Genomic DNA, 19728 nt, shown 5'->3' with positions numbered 1-19728 from the left:
CTCTAAACACATGCTTGAATATTCACTAAAAGTACTTACTGGGCACAGGCCTGAGGACATCAGGTACAAGGATTTCCACTAACGCCTGGTATAAAATATGGTCACAACTTCTCATCCACTTCATAACAGGATCATATTTGCAAAGAATGATTAATTTGTCTTTTGGCAAGGCACCTTCATGATCCTCTTCACTACAAAGAGAAAAGACCCAATGGATCACCAATAGAATGACAGTTAAAAGTTTCCCATTCTGTGCAGCTAAAGGCTGGCAAACAACAAGAGGATAAAAGAAGAAAGGGTAATATATCTGAGAGTTACTGGAATCATGTATTGGAGTCAAGAAAGCAAGCAGTACATGCAGAGTGTAACAAATAAAATGGCATACACAGCCGGAACGTAGGCACAACATGTACACGCAACCCATAAATGATCAATAGCAGGCAGCTGAGAGGGAGGAGGGAGAAACCTATGAATAATGCAACAAGCACACAAATGACAATTCCATTTGTAAAAAGCAGAAAGATGTGGTTTTTGGGGTGACTGCGCACACACATGGGCCACGCGGATAGCTTGCAGGGGCTCCAATCCCCATTACCACTTCACTTATCTCCTACTCCTCCCATTAATGTAGTACATTGGCACTAACCTAATCTCTCCACCCCAGAAGGGCATATGATACTGCTATGCACTTAAGTATACTGTAAAAGAGGAGGCCCCCTCATCACCACTGATGATCTCATATTTAATTATGATAATATATATGTTGGATTGTGTGCACAGATGTGCCTTGGTTGTTTATTTTAAATTTGAAAAATAAATAAAAACTATCCCAAAAAAATAAAAAATATATCCAAAGCAATTTATTAAAACGACCAAACTTAACAGGTAAACAAAAAAATTATACATATCTGGTAAGAGATAATAAGTCATGATTTTTTGCCACTTCAATAGACCAGGGCATTGAATCTGGAGTCCAAATGACACATTTAATAGCAAATGATCACAGGTAGGCCAACTGCAAACCTGTAGCTGTTAATGTTGCTTTGCTGTGTGTAAGAGAATCATGTGGGGTCAGCATTTTCACGCTGACATGCTCTTTGTTCAGTCAATGACCGCTCATAATCTTCCAGCGGAGCAAGGTGGGATAAGAGGTCGAAGAGGGCTCCACAAGACCAGGTATATCATTTTGGGACCTCACTGCAGCCTTAGATTTTGGCACCTAAAATGGGTGAAACTGTGGTCGCCAAAGTATTCTCATCACAGGCGTCACATTGCCAACTTTCGACTTTTGCATTTACTCATTTTTGGCAATTTAAAATTCTCCAACGGGGCAAGACTGGGAGCCATAGTCTGCAGGGGCAGATACCTTTTCTGGAAGTCTATGCTGAAGGTGGTCAAAACCAAACTTACTAATTTGGGGTGTTTCAAAGATGGTAGATTGGCAATTGTTCAAGAGAGAAGTTAGCCCTTCTAAGGGGTGGCCTACTAGGAAATCTAGGGATCCACATTTCCAAAGCATTGGAAACCCTGATGTGGTAGGAGCCAGCATGCCTATGGCAGCATCAAAATCAATTTCAAAACACCACCCCGATGCAATTCAATGGTTACTACCAGAATTCCTGCCAGATAGTTGCATAGTAAATGATAACAACTATTCTCACACTGCACATTCATGTGGCATTTAGGTCATGGCTCCTGCAGTTAACCTGCCACTATTGTTCAGCCAGGAATCTTACTGCAAGGTAGCTGCCTCAAAATGTCCTTACTTCAGAAGGTCTGATTGGTGTCAGTCACACTTTCCTCTAGAAAATCCATTTATAGTCGAGTAGGTGGTGGCATTATGCCAGGTCCAGACTGAAGACTATCCAGGTAAAGATGCATAACCTTTATCTTTGGGGTAGGCTTTCTAAACAGCTAGATTTTTGTGACGACGGGCTTTCTTTTCCTTAAGTCAAGTTAGTTAAATTTGTTTTTAATATTTGTAGCATCCTTTGACAAAAACAGAATGCTGCTCCACTATATGCAGTTAACGCTTTTCAGTCCCATTAGTGCAGAGAAAGCAGACTCGTGTTTGGCAGGTTTCATTTCTACACATTAAGCATCTATGCCTCATGGGCTCAGGTGGCTAATGCTAACAGTTACACATGTCAAAATGTCATCATACCCTACATCGAAACAAAGGTTTAAGATACTCAACTTGTAATACTCTGAAACCAACAATGGGGGGTGGGATGATGTACAGCAGAATACATAAAATCACATGCAGCAAACATAAGCTTATCACCCTAGTTAAAATGTAAGTGGAGGAACTGCATATCGAAGAGAGCCTGTAGACCCTCACTTTTTTTGTAGAGAAGAATACATGTTATGATACACATTTTGTATTAGAATACCTCCTTAAAATGTACCTGGGTGACAGGTGCGTAGAACCATCAGTAGACGTCTTGGAGCTCCAGAAAGCCTGCCATAACTTTTCAATATACTGGAACTGAAGGTTTATCACAACATCTAGAGTAGCCTGATAAAGAAAGAGAAAATACTACTAGCAACATCAGTATACTCAGTCTGTGCTTTACCTTTTTCAAATCTAGTTGGAAATCACTTGCAACTTAGAGAACTAGAATAAGCTGGCCAAAAGTCTCGGTTCATTTAATATTTTCTTTAGAGATAACCCTGTTGAGCATCCCTCCCCATGCCTACTCTCTACACCCACTTAAACCATCAATTGATCCCACTCCGTTTCTTAAAGTTTTGTCTGACATAGAAGACTGAAACATGACATCTGACACAATAACCTAAACCCCTACAGAGCATATTTTCTAAGCTACTAAAACTTTGAAATGCAAGATACTATAGAAGTTTCAACAGTGGAAGACCAACAATAAATTTGAATACATGTTCAGAACTTATTTCCAGGTGGAATTTCAGAGTGCTAGAAACATTTAGCTCTTATTTCCTCAGTTGAGGACAAAAGGGTTGTAGCTGGTGTTGGAGGGAAGTAACATAGGGAATTGCAGAAAACATTAAAATCATCGAAAATATAGCATTACTCGAGAAAGACTAAAGAAATTAAGGCATTTTGAATACAATAGGCTGGCTTACTGTTCCCAGTGTGCTAGGCCACCCAAAGCCATAGGCCCAAATGATTTGTGTACCACAGCCCAAGTTCAAATTTAGAATTGAAGTGAGGAATCAGTATTTACAAAGTAGGGATAAAACCCATTGATACAGTCTACTTACTTGTTTTAGTGGTGGTGTGTGGAAGGGGTTTAACTAGGAGTGTACAGCTACACAATTGTATGATGGGCAATGTTGCAACAAACAAAAGAATATCCAATTGTTTTTCACATATTTTGCCAGTGTCACTCTACAGACTAGCCATCCAAATATCAGTCTTAATCACGGTACTCTAGGGAAAGTAACACCAAAACTGCCAAGCCTGTTCCCCTGCACACAGAACTAGTTTGGCTTCCTTTGGCCTCCTCAGTGAGATGCATCTTGAGTGTTGTGGCATAGAGAGCACAGTACACACACCAGTTGCACTTGGGGCCTCTGCTATAGCAAACAAAAATTTGATACAAGAATGACAGAATTAATCTCTTCCACTTCATCACTTAGACCGCATGCCAGTTCCTTGTTTTCTGCCCGCCAAGCAATCCAGCCCCTTGCTTGATTTTTGCCCACCATGCCACTCTAAATGGCAGCCAACTATATGGAAATCCACTGTATTCTGCTCCTAAAAGATTCGTCGAAGAGAGAGGCGATTCTCAAAAGTAGTAAGGTAATAAGTTCTAGACAAACAAATTAATGACCTATAAGGTACCAATGAAGGACACTGTGCAAAGTACTGCTTCTTCTGAATTCCTTCAAATTCACTTAATAGCCATGTTATCATTAGGAAAATCCAAACTTTAAAATGTAAACTTCTTATAACCTTGTCTTTCAATCTCCGTGATGGAAGCGGGCTGAAGAATTTCCCCTCTCCCTGGTCAGTAAACATATGGTTGTTCTGGGAAAGGTTAAAGAGATTGTAAACCCCAAAATGTGCAAGGGTAAAACTGAGCAATCATACTTATGACGTTATTCAGAGGGAGACATTCAATTTTTTTTTAAAAAGGATGATGAAAGGGTGACCTAAAAAGGCAGAAGCAAGAATTTAAAAAGGGGGGTGGGGGGGGGGGGGGGGGGGGGAGGTGAAGAAAGGCGGAAAAAGCAATACAAAGGAAAAAAGGAAGGAGGATATGAATGAACCTGAGTGAAGTCTAGAGACCAGCGAGTCTGATAGATTTGTCAATGCACTTCCCAGCAGTACTGCAATGCAACGGTTGTTATTTGTGGACTCCATAAATAACATGTATCCTGGAATAGGTCTCTTGATGCCGTATAAAGAAAAAAAATATACAGATGCTGCAAAAGCAGCAGAAGAGAGGTTTCTGAAGTGAAAAAGGAAGTCTTTTGCGATTTTTGAAATTTCAATTGGCATGGTTACTTTCAGGTGTGTAAAGAATGTTCATTGTTTTCCTGAGACTCGTGGACCTGTAACTATTTGCCACCCCATTTCTTCAACCTAAATTAGGGAACAACAAATTAAAGTTCATCCACTGATTTCAATGTACTATTAAGAATGTATTTGACAAACCTACTGCTGAAGAGACTTGTTTTTTGCTTTTGGAATGCTTAGTTATTGTGGTTTGAGCTACTGGATAACTACATTTACACCTTTAAAAAGCTTTGACTTTATGTGGGGGAGGAGGAGGGGAGAGGGGAGAAGGAGGGATCCATGCTTTAGATTTCACGACGATATCGGTTTGTCCCTTGCAATTTCGTAACCTTATATGGTTTTTCAATGAAAAGATTTATATACAGAAAAAAGCTTTAACTTGCATACTAGATTGGGAATATCAATCTTCTTTGACTGTGATTTACTACATTTATCTGATTGCACACCAGGCATTCCAATCATGCCAAAGGGATAATGTGGATGCAACGAGGCAAGTGTGTCTCTGGGACCACGCGCCTTGCAGATGGTGCAGGTCAGATGTGCTGAATGGTTTGTTTCAGGGCTAGTATTTCACATTGGTGGCGCAAATCCTAGGCCAACTGTGATTCTACATTGTTCACAAATGTTTAATTTTTGCTGAGAGTCCTTTGGACATGCCTCTGGAGAATGGCTAGCAAAGTGAATCATTAAGTTAATTGGATGTGTACTCCATAAAGACACAGACCAGTCTCTACAACTAAAAATAAAAATGTACTTAAATCCTCCAATGAGATTAGACCAAATGAGTAAATGTAAAATATCTATACAGATAGTGATGACATCAGATACAGAACCTGTAACAGTGATGCTCTTACTTTATTGAAATGCAGACGTAGGACAATATGGGAGATTGGCCAATCTGATGCAATTTCTGCAAGGCAATCAGATCTGAGCTAAAGTCATCATGTGGAAAAATTGCAAATAAAGCCAAACTGATTCAGTTCATAAACCTATACTCTAGTCTTTCTGGGTAGATTAAAGTACCTGACAAAATCTAATTCATTTCTAAGTCACTGGAAAGATAATTTCAGAAATTTCTTTTAGAGGCTTTGGAAAAGACATTTGACCTGAAAGTGGGACTGAAAGAATATGCCTCTTTGACAACGAGACAATGATCAGAATCAATTGATATTATATTATAAGGGGAATCGAACTCTTGCAAGCCACCAGGATTCACAAATCCAGATCAGTGTGGTTCAGAGGCAGCAGCATACACTCAGTGGTACCCTCCATAGAAAATTTAGTTTGAAAAATATTTCAATTACCAATAAACAACAAGTGATGCATAACTGGTATCTTCCCCTTCTAGACATACATTAAAGAGCATGTCACCAAATGTGCCTCCTCTGATCAGTATGATAGAAAACCTCACTAGGGACAGGCTACACACGGATCATTTCATTTGGCATTCCTGAACCAGTCAGCATGCTATGTACCAAATCTATTTCGCTATTAAGTCCAAGACCTCTTCAGATCTGGTTCTCCCTTTGATACAGACAGGAGGGTTCTCATGAACCTTGGATAAATTCCATAAGAAATGGTCAAGAACTTAATGGAATTCATTTCTTAACTTAAGAGGCTTCATGTGTTTTTCATTAAGATGAGCTTGCCTCTCAATGTGTGCTGTGAAGTAAATGTCTAGCAGACAAAGCCAAATGAATTTGCAGTTTTTACAAAGTCAAAAACAGAATCCAGCAAAATCTACCTGTAGAACATATTAATACAACAGAAAATCTTCTGTGCTTAGACTCACCAATCTCATTGTGGTCTCTAAACATTTAATCTTTGTACACTTAACCCCTTTTAATTGTTTGTTCTGCAAGATAAAAACTCCACTAACCTTTCATTGCTGACCATAGCATAAGACTACATTTTGGATTGTCCAGGAATGGTGTTAAGGGGTAGAGAAGGGATAAATGGGGTGGAGGGGCAATATATAATAAAAACAGTACCAAAAAAAAATTGAGTTGGCAAAAAAACACAAATTATCAGCAATTATGGTTTTGCAAGGTTGCCGTTTAGAATTTGTTAAACTCAATAACCTACAAACTAAATTATTAAATGACAGTTACCTCACAGTGCCGTCGGTAGAGAAGCTGCAAAGTTTTGATGTCGTCTACAACAATTCCCTCGGGTAAAAGCATGCTTCCCAAATCCAGAGGAGGAAAAACAGGAAAGACATGGGACACATCTAGCAATAAAATGGAAATGCATTAGGAGAAAGTAAAGGAACTAGTAGTACATTAGGATATAGAATAGAATTCCATTCTGGCAAAATAATGTATGGCACTGTTGGATCATTCAACTCTTTCTTCCGCTAATCACCATGTCCAGGGTAAGTCTACATGAATGGCCACCTTTGAAGTGGGCTGGATTTGTCATGGTGCAATGAAAAGGAAATAAAGACCAGGGAATTCATGGAGTCAAGGACGAGAAATTGAAATAGGAAAACTATTGGAGCCATCACCGCAGCATAGCCCTGCCTCCCGTAAGTGCATTAGTTTTAACTTAGGGCATTTGTAGATTTAAAAACTGTCAGCAAACTGGTCTGGATCAGAAGCATTTTTCAATCACAAGATACACCATTGTGTACATGCACTTTATAAGTCATTGATTTTTGCGGTCACACTACAGACCGCATTAGCCAAAACTAATGCTTTACTATACTTTAACATACAGTGAATTTTGGGTCTGTCTCTTGCTTTGATGGCTTTCCTCCAACTCTTATCTGTCCTGAACCCTGAAGCATCTAGGTTTCAATCTCTTGCTTTCCAAATCATTACTCACCACAGTGATTCTCAACCCGCCCCACCGCCTCCATATTGCTATCTCCCTTCCGGCCCTACGCCTCCATTTTGCCTCTCCTCCCTTCCCCCTCAAATGAGAATGATCTCTCTTTCTGTGGGGAGGCATGCTGAAATTCGTTTGTATGCTTTTAGGAGGCTGTCATGTGTGGGCCATGTCGGAACAATTTAAACATTATACAAATTATTATGATGATACCCTCCTAATTTGCCTCATGTCTGCGTCAAGACTCATTGTGACATGAAGTAAGCAAAATAAATCAAAAAATCTGCCTCTATTAATTTGTCAGCGCTTGCAACACTATTCTAAATGCACTGGCAAAGCCAATACAAGCAATGAACAAGCACTGCCAAAGCAAGACTGATTTGCTTTGCAAATGCTAGTTTTCCTATTGTTACAATCATAAAAGTTATATGACCCCCGAAGCAAGACTGGGAGACATTCAATATTTGATCTCAAAATTAGAAACATATTTTGAAGATTAAGCTGGGTGCTTCCCAAAAAAGGCTCCGTCTACTCAACAAACAAATTGACCATATGAAATTTGCTACCACCCGTAAACCCATGTGAAACTTATAAAAACATATTAAGCACTGTTTCAATCACCCCAAACTTTGCCTTTTGGTTCCGGGAGTCGGATTAGAAGAACAGTGGAACTATATCTTATTAAAAAGGTACAGTCTGCCCTGCTTTAGTTGCATAGTAGGTAAAGCAAAATACTTTAAATTCCTTTAAAGGATAGACAGGAGGGTTGAGAATGCCCAAAGTCCATCACCTGTTAAAACTGAAGGCTCAAAGTTTTGTCCAGCTACTGCCATCATCAACAATCCACAGTTTGAGTCAAGCCTTCTCCTGCATCTCTAAGAAGTGTGGAACCCACACATAAGAGCCTCGTACTCACTTGAATTCCACAAGAAGATGAAGACCTGGCTTCGAGTAATCTCACTACGCCATTAAGTTTGGCTAGACTCACACCTGCTCAACGCCAGGATACCCTCCAGAGTGATAGTGCATAACAGTTGTAAATAATCATGAACGAAAAAACGATGAGTGTCTTACCTATAAACTGCTGGTGATGCTGGCTCTGGGCTGCCACAGACTGCTCCGGAGTTATGTGATGGCTACTGTGGGATGCATAGTCTCCCATACCATCCATCTTCTGTGTTGGTCTGTATCTAGACAAAAGCGATTTTATTATTCATAATGTACTTTATTTTGGCAGTTGCCACAAAAGCAAATCAATAAGTTACAACTATACAAATCATTGAATAAAATCACTTAGACACAGCAAGTAGAATATAAAATAATTGAGACGTTTGTAAATATCCACAATTAGAATTAGCAGCATATAGAGGAACATGACTTGTAAACATTAAAAATAATAAAAAGATTTTTTTAAAACTACAATTAAAACTATAAGCCTATAGGGGGAGCATGACAATTTTCGGATGCAAAAGTTTATTCCAACCAGCACTTCCTATAGTTTTACACAGTCTATGTGCTATAAACTAGGCATTGATAGAGCAATCTTTTTCTGTCTGTGTCTCCACATGTATAGAAAAAACCAGGAGACGGAAAAGACGATTGGTTGAACTGTGTCTGACCTGAATACCCTAGCTGCACTTTTGTAGTTCCTGATGCCCATGTTGCGACATAAAGGCAGGATTCATTTCCACCTATGTGCATGATACTGCGGACAAAAGTACAGGACATGTTCCGCTGTTCCCTTAACCTCTGAGCAAAACGAGCAGCTTAAATCAGGCTTTGCATCAGTGAGGGCGCGGCAACACTTTGCAGTAAAGGATCTAAGTTGCAAAGTCCCAAAACGGAACTTAATATATGAGGTCTTAGCACCCGGAGGCACAATTGTGTCCATATACCTTTCCAGAAGATTAGTATCTTTAAAACCCAAAAAGGTAGAGGTTAAAGTGCCTGCCCTCTCCCCCCCAATGCTGGTGCAATCCACTGTATGTGTCTCAAGTAACGCTCCTTGAGCGTAAGCTTGGAAGTACCACCTGATGTTTCTGGATGGACCCACATGTCGCCGCACCCAATCTCCTAGAGTGAATTCTTAATATACCCCAGCCAAGGAATTTTAATGGCCAGGGAAGTTTCTAATCTCTTCCAAGCCCAGCTGATAGGGTAAACATCTATGGAGGGCCATATCCTCCTCCAGTACATTAAGGGTCTAAGTTTAACTTTATGGGTGATTTTTATTTTTTAATGAGGACAAAAAAGTAATACTAGCATGTATGAGCAATGCTCACAAAATATTTTCAAATATGTACTCACATCTAGAGTAAAAACTGCTTCCAAATTATGGAACATCTTTAGATCCAATAATATCACAACAGACTGTGGTTAGTTAAGAAATGCACAGGTGTGGCTAAATAAAAGTCTGAAAAAGAAGCCTATTAAAATATATAGGCACAGTGTAGTTCTACGTTGATCACAGTTTCCATAGGAAGAGTGTTTCTCTTTTCCCAATTACAATGGTGCAATTTAACAAATCTTCACAAACCTTTCAATAAAGAAATTTCATCCACCTCAGCTTTTTCCTGGCAAGTTTTGGGATGATCGTCAAGCAGGGATAGAAAAAAAAGGAAGAGTCCCAAAACACGTTTTTGAGCGATGCATTTTCCATAGGAAAAATTAGGCAATACAAAGAAAATGGCTGAACAGAATTATACCAAATTTGAAAAAAAGCTGCATCTCGATCCAGGAAGTGTTCTTTTTGTGATTTAGCGTATATCGGTTCTGTATTTTTTGAAACCTTAAGGTTAAAAATGTATAGATATATTGACAGTTGATTTTGCAAGACTACCGCAGGACTGCAAATCCAAAAACCGGAGCTGGTGCCTTTTCCATCGGCCAGATCCCTCAAGTGATTTGATCGACTGGCCGCAACATAAAAGAAAATGTAGCAGCTGTCATTACAGGACACGGGATTCATTCTGCAGTGTAACTTTGCGACAGATCGAGAAAAAAAAAATGGGGTGTGGTCTGTGGCCGGTGAGTAGCTCATCCTGTTGGCCCCTAGGTGGAAGGCGGGAGTTTGGATACAGGACAGTGCAGCAAGTGGTAGTTCGCAAATTTATTGTACCATAATCTGATATTACTTTACGTTAACAAAAATAAATATTAGGAATTCACTGAAACAAAACAAAGGTTAAAGTGGATATATATGTGAGGAAAGTAGTAAGATTTTAACTTGCGGTAAAAAAAAACCTACACTAGAGTTTAAAAAAACAAAAAAACCAAGCATTGGCATAGCCAATAGGTCTCGCCTTTGGGACCTTATAAGTGTTTAGCCATGCAACAGTTAATATTGTTGCAATAAGGATATTGTGCTGCATAACTAAATACTTATAAGGTCCCAAAGGCGAGGCCTATTGGCTAGGCCAATGCTTGTTTTATTTGATGGGGTGTGGCTTACTGGGTGGAAGTTTGGGCTTGTGCGCAGGGAGGGACCTGCCAGGTTTCTCAGTGGGCACTTTGCAGCTGGCTGCATGTCCATGGGTGATAAAAGAAGGGACAGCAGCATGTTTTCCCCTGCCAAATTAGTTTTTCTGTCCCTCGAAGATGATTTTGCTGGGACGGAGTCTGTAGTTTTACTTACACTCACTGCTGACACCGGCATGGCCCATACGACATATTTACCACACGCAAAATGTGTGTGTCGGTTATGAAATTGCTCTTTACATAACGTTATCTTTCTTGCATTCTCAAAGACAGGGGTAGCAATCCCGCGACCACAACATGGAGCGTGTAACCTGGAGGCCGAGCGTCAGTGGGGCGAGAAAGGGCTGGTTAGATAAGAGCACCGGTGGGCGGCGCGAATTACGCAGCGCCTATGCGTCGTCGGGCAGTGACGGTGAGCGCCAATAACAGACGGAGGGGGCAGTCCTGTTGGCAAACGGAGATAGGATAGGAGCTCCCCTGGAGAGTTGTGACCAGTCACTGAAAACAAGTTATTCGTTGAGGGACAGCTTCCTCGTGAGGTGCAGTGACAGGATTTTTTTATTTTTACTGCACTATTACGCATAAATGATCCGGCACACTGCGTGCTGTAACATCGCTACAGACATTTCCGGAGCTGTCGTGTTTTGTCAGATGTGAATATCCGACCACAAACGTATTAGAGCACAAAGCCTAAAGTATTAAAAAAAAGATATAACAAGTAAAGCAAGAAGAGCGACCAGGCCGGGAGTTGTGTGGCACGCAATTAAATAAACAAGTGAGACAGATGTGAGCGAGTTACACCAGAGACTTCACGAGACAGACCTCGACGGCGCAGCGAAAGTGAAAGTAATTAGCAGAGGCAGAGAAGGAAACCGATCTTCAATGCAGTAAGGGAGGGGGAGGAGCGGGGGAGAGAGGGGAGGAAAGCCGGCCATGAGAGTAAAGGAATGCTAGAAACTAGGATAGCAGCTGTGCGCGTGCACGACATCGCGAATGCAAGCTGGAGGCCTGAAAAAGCCACTAGGTTAGCACTTCCAAAACCCGCTTACTAAAACTCTCGCCAGAGCAACGCTAAGGCGCTGGCTCAGGCGAGACCTAAAAAACCACTGAAATACGGCAGTTATACGTTATTGATATATGTACAACTTAAAACACTGATGTACGGTTTATGATCTCACACATTACATCACTGATGACATCTAAATTCTATGGCGGTGCAAGTTATACTTGGATTAGTTACGTTTAACTGGTGAATGTGAGTAGTTTATTGGTCTTAAAGAACAAGTTACTTACCTTCGGTAACGATGTATCTGTAAGAAACATTAGTTAGTTAGATTCCTCACCTTAGAATATCCCCAGGCGTCAGACTGGATCCGGAAAGATTTTTGTAGCAATACCCCTTGCGCGTCGCTAGGCGTCGCCTGCGGCTCCGCATCCGTCGTTGGCGTCGTGCGCCGGAATGACATCGGAGTACTTAGACGCCGCCCTCGCGCGCGGACGTCAGTTCTTGTACATAGCTTTCCGCGCCAGGGACGCTGAGCCATGCAAGAGACCGACACTGGTGCCAAAAAAGCTAGGGCCCTGAAAGGGAGAACCTTAACCCTAGATGTCGGTTCGCAGAACGGGGAGGCTTGGTGGGTCGGTGAGGAATCTAACTAACTAATGTTTCTTACAGATACATCGTTACCGAAGGTAAGTAACTTGTTCATCTGAAAGAAACACGTTAGTTAGATTCCTCACCTTAGAATAGATACCAACCCCGGAGGTGGGCCTGCGAACCAAGATCACACCAGAAAGTCCTGGCGAACAGAACGGCCAAAGTGGCCATCTCTCCGGTCTTGGCGGTCCAGGCAATAGTGCTTGGCGAACGTGTCGGTGAAGCCCACGTCGCCGCCTGACAGATGTCCTGCAAGGGGACTCCCCGTCCCAGGGCAGTTGTCGCCGCTGTGGCCCGGGTGGAATGGGCTCGCAGCCCAACAGGAGGGTCCTTTTTCGCCAAAGAATAGCAGAGTTTAAAACACAACACGACCCATCGCGAGATGGTCCGCTTGTGCACAGCTTTACCCTTCTTCACACCTACATATCCAACAAAAAGTTGGTCGTCCACCCGGAACTGGTTTGTGCGGGCCAAATAAAATGACAGCACACGTTTTGGGTCCAGACGGTGGAGCCTCTCTTCATCTTTTGAAGGATGCGGAGGCGGAAAGAAGGTGGGCAGCGTGACAGATTGCCCAATGTGAAAGGGAGTCACGACTTTAGGAAGGAAAGAAGTACGGGTCCTGAGGACAACCTTATCAGGATGAACCGAAAGGAAGGGAGGCTTAGCTGACAGAGCCTGGAGCTCACTCACCCGCCTAGCGGAGGTGATAGCCACCAGGAAGGCAGTTTTCAGAGTCAGTAGACGAAGTGGACAGTTGTGAAGGGGCTCAAAGGGAGCGCACATCAGAAAAGTAAGAACAAGGTTCAAATCCCACTGAGGCATTACGAATGGAACAGGAGGGAACATATGAGTAATGCCCTTGAGAAAACGTGTGACAACAGGGGACTTGAAAAGAGAAGGCTGATCAGGAAGCCTTAAGAAAGCAGAGATTGCAGCAAGATAACCCTTCAAGGTGCCCAGAGCAGAGCCCTGCTGGGCCAAAGAAAGAAGAAAGAGGAGAACATCAGAAAGAGGGGCAGAAAGGGGATCCACAGCCTTTGCTGTGCACCATGCCACAAATTTGTTCCACCGGCAGGCATATCCCGTCTTTGTGGAGGGACGCCTGGCTGCCAGAATGACATCGCAGACTTCAGGAGGCAAGTCAAATGGCATCAACTGCCGCCACTCAATCTCCACGCATGGAGGTGGAGGCTGGACAGGTTCGGGTGGAGGACCGTCCCCTGCTGCTGCGACAGAAGGTCCTCCTGAAGAGGCAGTCGTATCGGGGGATCGATGGACATACTGAGTAGCTCGGGATACCAGTACCTTCGTGCCCAATCCGGAGCCACCAAGATGACTTGGGCCCGGTCGCGCCTGATCTTCTTCAGCACTCTGGGCAGAAGTGGTATAGGCGGAAAGGCGTAAAACAGATGGCAACTCCACTCGCGACGAAAAGCGTCTCCGAGCGAGTGCCGCCTTGGAAATTCCAACGCGCAGAACTGCTGACATTGCGCGTTCTCTTTGGTGCCGAATAGATCTAACCAAGGCTCTCCCCACTGCAGAAAGAGATCTTGCGCCACGTCCGAGTTCAGACGCCATTCGTGATCCATCATGCACCAGGGGCTGAGTTAGTCTGCTCTGGCGTTCAGAGAGCCCGCCAGATGTTGAACCACCAGGGTGATGCCCTGATGTTCCAGCCATGTCCAGAGGCGCAGAGCCTCCTGACAAAGGGTCAACGACCCCCCCCCGCTCTGTTTGTTGCAATACCACATGGCGGCGGTGTTGTCCGTGAACACCTGCACGACACTTCCCCGGACAGAGGGAAGGAAGGCTTTCAGTGCAAGTCGAATCGCCCTCAGCTCCAATAGGTTGATATGGAGCTGAGTTTCCGCCGGAGACCAGTCCTCTGATCTCCGCCTCTCCCATATGCCCCCCCCCCCCCCCATCTCAGGAGGGACGCATCCGTCACTACGACATGCTCCGGTTGGGGTAGGGAGAGGGATCTGCCGCTGACCAAATCGCGATTCGTGAGCCACCACTGCAGCTGGTTCGCAGTGCCCTCTGAGATCAGGACATGGTCGGACAGGTTGCCGCGATGCTGGGCCCACTGAAACTTCAGGTCCCACTGCAGAGCCCGCATCTGCCACCTGGCATGAGGTACCAACAGGATGCAGGAGGCCATCAGCCCCAGAAGCCGCAGCACCAACCTGACCGAAACCCAGGACAAAGGCCGGAAGATGGAAATCAGGGCCTGAATGTCCCGGACCCGCTGTTCCGGCGGATAGACCCGGAACTGCGCCGAATCGAGAACCGCTCCTGTGAGAGGTTGGCCTGGCATATGCTGTTCCTAGTTATAGGGACACCTTGCACCAGTCCAATTCGACTCCTATTGATGATAGGTTTAAGACAACCTTTAAAGAAAGCTATCCTAGTGGTAGCTGTGGAGAGCAGCCTTCAGGCTAAGTCTTGAAGGAGTGTTAAGCTTATTGTTTTACCATAATAACCTCTTGAATAACCAAATGAAAGAGTAGCCCACACAGGTATATATATAAAATATATGTATTTATTCTAGACAGAATCCCACAGTCACTTTATGTGGCTAGTGGCAAAGTTACACTTCAAACAAGCATTTATAAACACAATAAATAGCACAGAAATCAATGGGCCCCAGGGGGGGACCAAACCATATACTAAAATAGTGGTATAAGAACCACGACAATTCTACAGGCAATGCCTAGGGCATTCAGGATCGCTGGCCCCTTCGGAATCCACCCACAGTTAAGGGGAAGGGGACCCACGGGAGGCGTGTGCAGTGCGAGAAGTTGCTATCGGGATCGCAATGTTAGCCTATGGAGAATGTCGAGGTTGAATAATTAAGGTTTAAGGACACTTCTAACAACAGTACAAAGTTAAGACTTGAGACTTAAGGCTTTGGAGAGCCCACCACCATGGAAGTACCGAAGTACCACTGTTACCTGCCCCAGGGAAGCCGGGTGCATAGGTCGATTCTGGTGTCGGGTCGCGGGCTGATTTTCTATGGAAAAGTAGTCCAAACTGCTGCTAGTTGAAAGCGTCGTTGAAGTCGTGAAGATTAAAGTTGAAGAGAAGATAAAGATGAACCTGAAAGCAGAGGGGACAGAGTCTGGGTCACAGCACAGTGACCAGGGAGCTCACAGGAAGGAACTCGTGGATGTCGGGTGCTTCAGGTGTGGAAGGTACAGCTGGGCTCTGCAGTCACGGACTCCGGGAGGCTTCAAGGAAGGCCAGCTTCTGGAGGGCAACTGTCCCACGTCGGCTGAGGGTCGCTGCGGTGTTAGTGTCCCGATTGGATCCACTAAGCATTGGCAACCGCAACCCACGCAAGATGAACAAAGCAGCTGCTGGTGCAGACCCACGAGGTCTGAGGGTGCTCTCCTTTGCAGGGAGCGTAGAGCAGGCCTGGAGCAACCAGGGGAACTCTTGGAAAAGAAGATTGCCCTCCGTCAGGGCCCACAAGTCGAGAGACAAGGGACCGCGGAAGGCAGCAAAATGGAGTGCGTAAAAGGGCTCCCACGGGCCACCTGGAGCGGGCCAGGGAGCTGAGAGTCGGCACAAATGCTGCTGGATGGTTGGCTCAGAAATGGGCCAAAGCACAACTTCCCCACTGGTCGGGGTCGTGTGCTGGACAAGAGGTGGCCGGTGTCTCGGGGTATGCGGGGATCTCGACACCCACGTGGTCCAGGGTGCTCAGACTTGCTGGGCACACTCACAGGACGCTGGGATGCACTGGAGACCCACCTCGAGGTTGCTGGAAGGCGTCGAAGGTCGTGAGAGCAACGAAGTTCCAACCGGGTATCTTGTAGTCTTTTAGGTGCCTGCCAAGCAGGGGGATAACTCCTTTATCCCAAGGGAGATTTCTTCAGTCAGCTGGGCAGCAGCTCGTCGAAGGTCAGTTCTGTGAAGTCCTGTACGAATCTAAGGCTCTAGGGCAAAGTTATTCCCATATATCCCCAAGATTAGGGGATGGTCCAAAATAGAGCCTACCAATCAGAGTAGAGGCGGGAAAGGGTGGCTACACCCACTCCCCTTTGTGTGTTTCCCGCCTGGGCGAGGGGCAGGATGCCCCTGAACCGGTTCCAGGCGGTGTATGCAGAATTGGGGCTCTGCAGCTGCCTACGTGCAACTCTGAAAGGACATTTGGTGCACCCACCCTGTTCCAATCCACATATCCTGTCTGGGGAGGTGCTGGCACCTCCCTGCCACAGGAGCCCTATTGTCCAGATGGTGAGGCTGGGGTTTTCCCCAGCAACAGCCAGCCAGAGTCGTGTAGGTGGCGAACAGTAGCCATTTTGTGGTACATGTGCACTTTTAAGTTGGTGTCCAAATTCTACCGCTTTTCCCATATCACCCTCCTAGCAAGGGGGAATCGTGCCCCCATGCCCATGGCTGGACTGGGGGTATGATTCCTTCATGTTTGACACCAAACATGATATGGTTCTGTGTAGCCATTCCTAAGTTACAGCGATGACGCAATAACTTATAATGCGGTTAAGAGTATATGGTATGGCTACACTACAAACAACCCAGTAACGATTTTACGAAGGTTGCAGAGAGGTCCTACTCACGTAGGGGTCCCCCCTCACACATACCTCAGCACCCAGCCCTGTAGGATTACCAGGGCCTGCCATAGGGGTGACCTATGAGAGTATATGTGTTGTAATGGTATGGGACCTACATCCCTGTAAGGGGTGCTAGCACCACCTTACCCAGGCTACAGTAGTGGCCTGGTGGTGTCAGCTTGGGTGGCTGTCCCAGGGTGGCACAATAAGTGCTGCAGCCCTGGTAGGCCTACTGGGGGACCCATGCCCTGGGTACCTAGGGTACCATCTACAAGGGACTGGTAGGGCATGCCCAGCATCCAATTATGTTTGTACCTAGAGTACTCACAACAGTTTTAGGGAGAAAGCAGATAGGCTGGGGTCCTGGATAGCAGGATCCCAGCCAGACTAGTCAAAAACCACTTAAATACCAGGCAAAAAGTTGGGGGCAACCATTAATCAGATTCCACTCTCCTACAGCTCCGATGAAAAGGAGCTTCTGGGAGGGACTCCGGTGCGACTTCGGCACATTGATGGAGAACCCCAGCGAGTGCAGGAAGTCGGCCGTAGTCTGGAGGTGGGAGACGACTTGCTGGGGAGAGCCCGCCTTCAACAGCCAGTCGTCGAGATAGGGGAAGACTGGAACCCCCAATCTGCGCAGATGAGCTGCGACCACCGCCATCACTTACGTGAACACCCGAGGGGCACTGGTGAGGCCGAAGGGGAGCACGGTGAACTGAAAGTGCTCCTGACCCAACGTGAACCGTAGGTAACGCCGGTGGGCCGGCAGGACGGGGATGTGAAAATAAGCGTCCTGCAAGTCCAACGCTACCATCCAGTCTCCAGGGTCTAGGGCAGCCAGAACCTGAGCTAAAGTGAGCAGTTCCGGAGGAAGGCGTTGACGCTCCTGAGGTCCAAGATCGGGCGTAGGCCCCCTGTGCCCTTCTTGGGAACCAGAAAGTAGTGGGAATAACAACCACATCCTACTTCTGGACCAGGAACGCGCTCGACGAGAGGGCCGAAACTTCCTCTCGTAGAAGATGCAAATGATCCCCCGACATACGATGGTTCAGCGGTGGCATGGCTGGAGGGGTCGTCACGAAGGGGAGGGAGTAGCCCCTTCGGACGATTTGCAGCACCCACCTCTCCGACGTGATGGAGCGCCAGTGGAGCAGGTGATGGCGAACTCTGCCGCCCACTGGTGTTGAATGGGCCTGAAATCTCGGACTAGGAGGGCTTTGAGGCGGATGCTGCCAGGGTGGATGTGGACTGACCGGCACGTTGACCTCCAGTACCGCCCCGGCGGAATCCACGTCCGCGACCACGTGCAGGTTGGTTCTGCGGCCGGTGGCTGGGCGGACATGAGGAGGCGCCCCTTCCTTGGCCACGAAAGGGACGAAAGGCGGAAATTTGCGGCCGCGGGCCGAAAGACCCAAGGACTTGGCCGTGGCCCGGGAGTCCTTGAACCGAGCCAGCGCACTGTCCGCCTTCTCACCAAAAAAGCGAGTGCCATCAAAGGGCATGTCCATGAGGGAACTCTGGACATCCCCCGAAAATGACGTGGACCTCAGCCAGGCGTGACGCCGAAGCGCCACCGTGGTGGAAATCGCCCGACCCAGCAAGTCCGTGGTGTCAAGTCCACACCGTATGGCATGCCGTGCTGCATCTCGACCGTCAGCAAGAGCTTGAGAGTGAGTCGTGTCCGGGCCTCCACCGGACACAAGGGCAGCACGTCCTCCACCGTATTCCACAGAGAGTGGGAATAACGGCCCAAAAGGTAAGCGGTATTTAAAGACCGCAGTCCCAAACTCAGGGACGAGAACAGTTTCTTGCCAAACTGCTCCAACCTCTTGGATTCCCGATCCGGAGGAGCGGACGGGAAGGAGGATTGGGAGGTTGAGGCCTGGATAACCAGACTCTCGGGGGTGGGGTGTTGGGAGAGGAAACTGGGGCAGCCCGGAGCAGGGCGGTGGCGCCGGGCAACGTTCCGGTCCACAGGAGGGTCTGTGGAGGGCTTGGACCAAGTGCCCTGCAGAACGTCAATGAGGGCCTCATTAAACTGCAGCAGAGGCTCAGTGGAGCTTGCTGTCGGTTGAAGGGTCTCAGTGAGGACGTTAGTCCTCACGGCCACAGCAGGCAACTCCAGCCCTAGGGCTTCGGCCGCCTTGCGCAGCACCACTCCTCCGAGGCCACAGTCGGAGGAGAGATGAAACCAGCGTCCAGGGAGGTATCCAGACCGCTGGCATCCCCCAATTCCTCTGCCCAGTCCTGAGAAAGTTGGGCCTGAGCGGCCATAGGGTCATCATACCCCTCCCAGTCGCCCTCGTCATCCAATTCCCGATAAACAGGAGGAACGATCGGAGCCGGGCAGTAGATGAAGCGTTCACCAATCGGCGCCGGCAGTGGTGCCGGGCGGCGCCGTGCTGGCATCGGACCTGGACCGGGGCTAAACTGGGGAACGACGTCGTCCGGGGACGGCGTCGGAGGTGGAACCGGTGTCGGCGGAGGAGGCGTCATGAGGTCGACCGGCGTCGACCGAGATCCAGGCCTGGATCCCTCGGGGACCTGCGGCGTCGGGGCCGGAGCCATCGACGGCACCGGAGCCGCTGGCACGCGAAGTCGCCCAGTCGAACCTGCGGGGCCCGAAGGCGCGCCTAGAGGCGTCGACAGCGGAGCCAGGCCCCTCATGGCCGAGAGGAAGGCAC

At 46.5% G+C, this 19728-nt stretch overlaps 1 protein-coding gene across 3 annotated transcripts in view; it reads right to left on the bottom strand.

The window, feature by feature from the left end:
• The window catches only part of RFX2 (regulatory factor X2), a 182818-nt gene that overhangs the window by 82411 nt on the left and 80679 nt on the right, over positions 1-19728 (bottom strand). For 2 of the 3 annotated variants that reach the window (XM_085636800.1, XM_085636802.1), the window contains 4 exons: positions 8405-8520; positions 6613-6731; positions 2409-2518; positions 40-191 (listed from right to left, as the gene is read on the bottom strand). In XM_085636800.1, the coding sequence (XP_085492926.1) occupies positions 40-191; positions 2409-2518; positions 6613-6731; positions 8405-8520 (497 nt within the window). The remainder of the gene's footprint in view (positions 1-39; positions 192-2408; positions 2519-6612; positions 6732-8404; positions 8521-19728) is intronic. The other variant, XM_085636801.1, reaches the window with a different exon arrangement.

The sequence above is a fragment of the Triturus cristatus genome, chromosome 12 (genome assembly GCF_964204655.1).
Source record: "Triturus cristatus chromosome 12, aTriCri1.1, whole genome shotgun sequence".
Lineage (NCBI taxonomy): Eukaryota > Metazoa > Chordata > Amphibia > Caudata > Salamandridae > Triturus > Triturus cristatus.
Note: the sequence above shows the minus strand (reverse complement) of the source record. Positions and strands in the feature narration are given on the sequence as shown.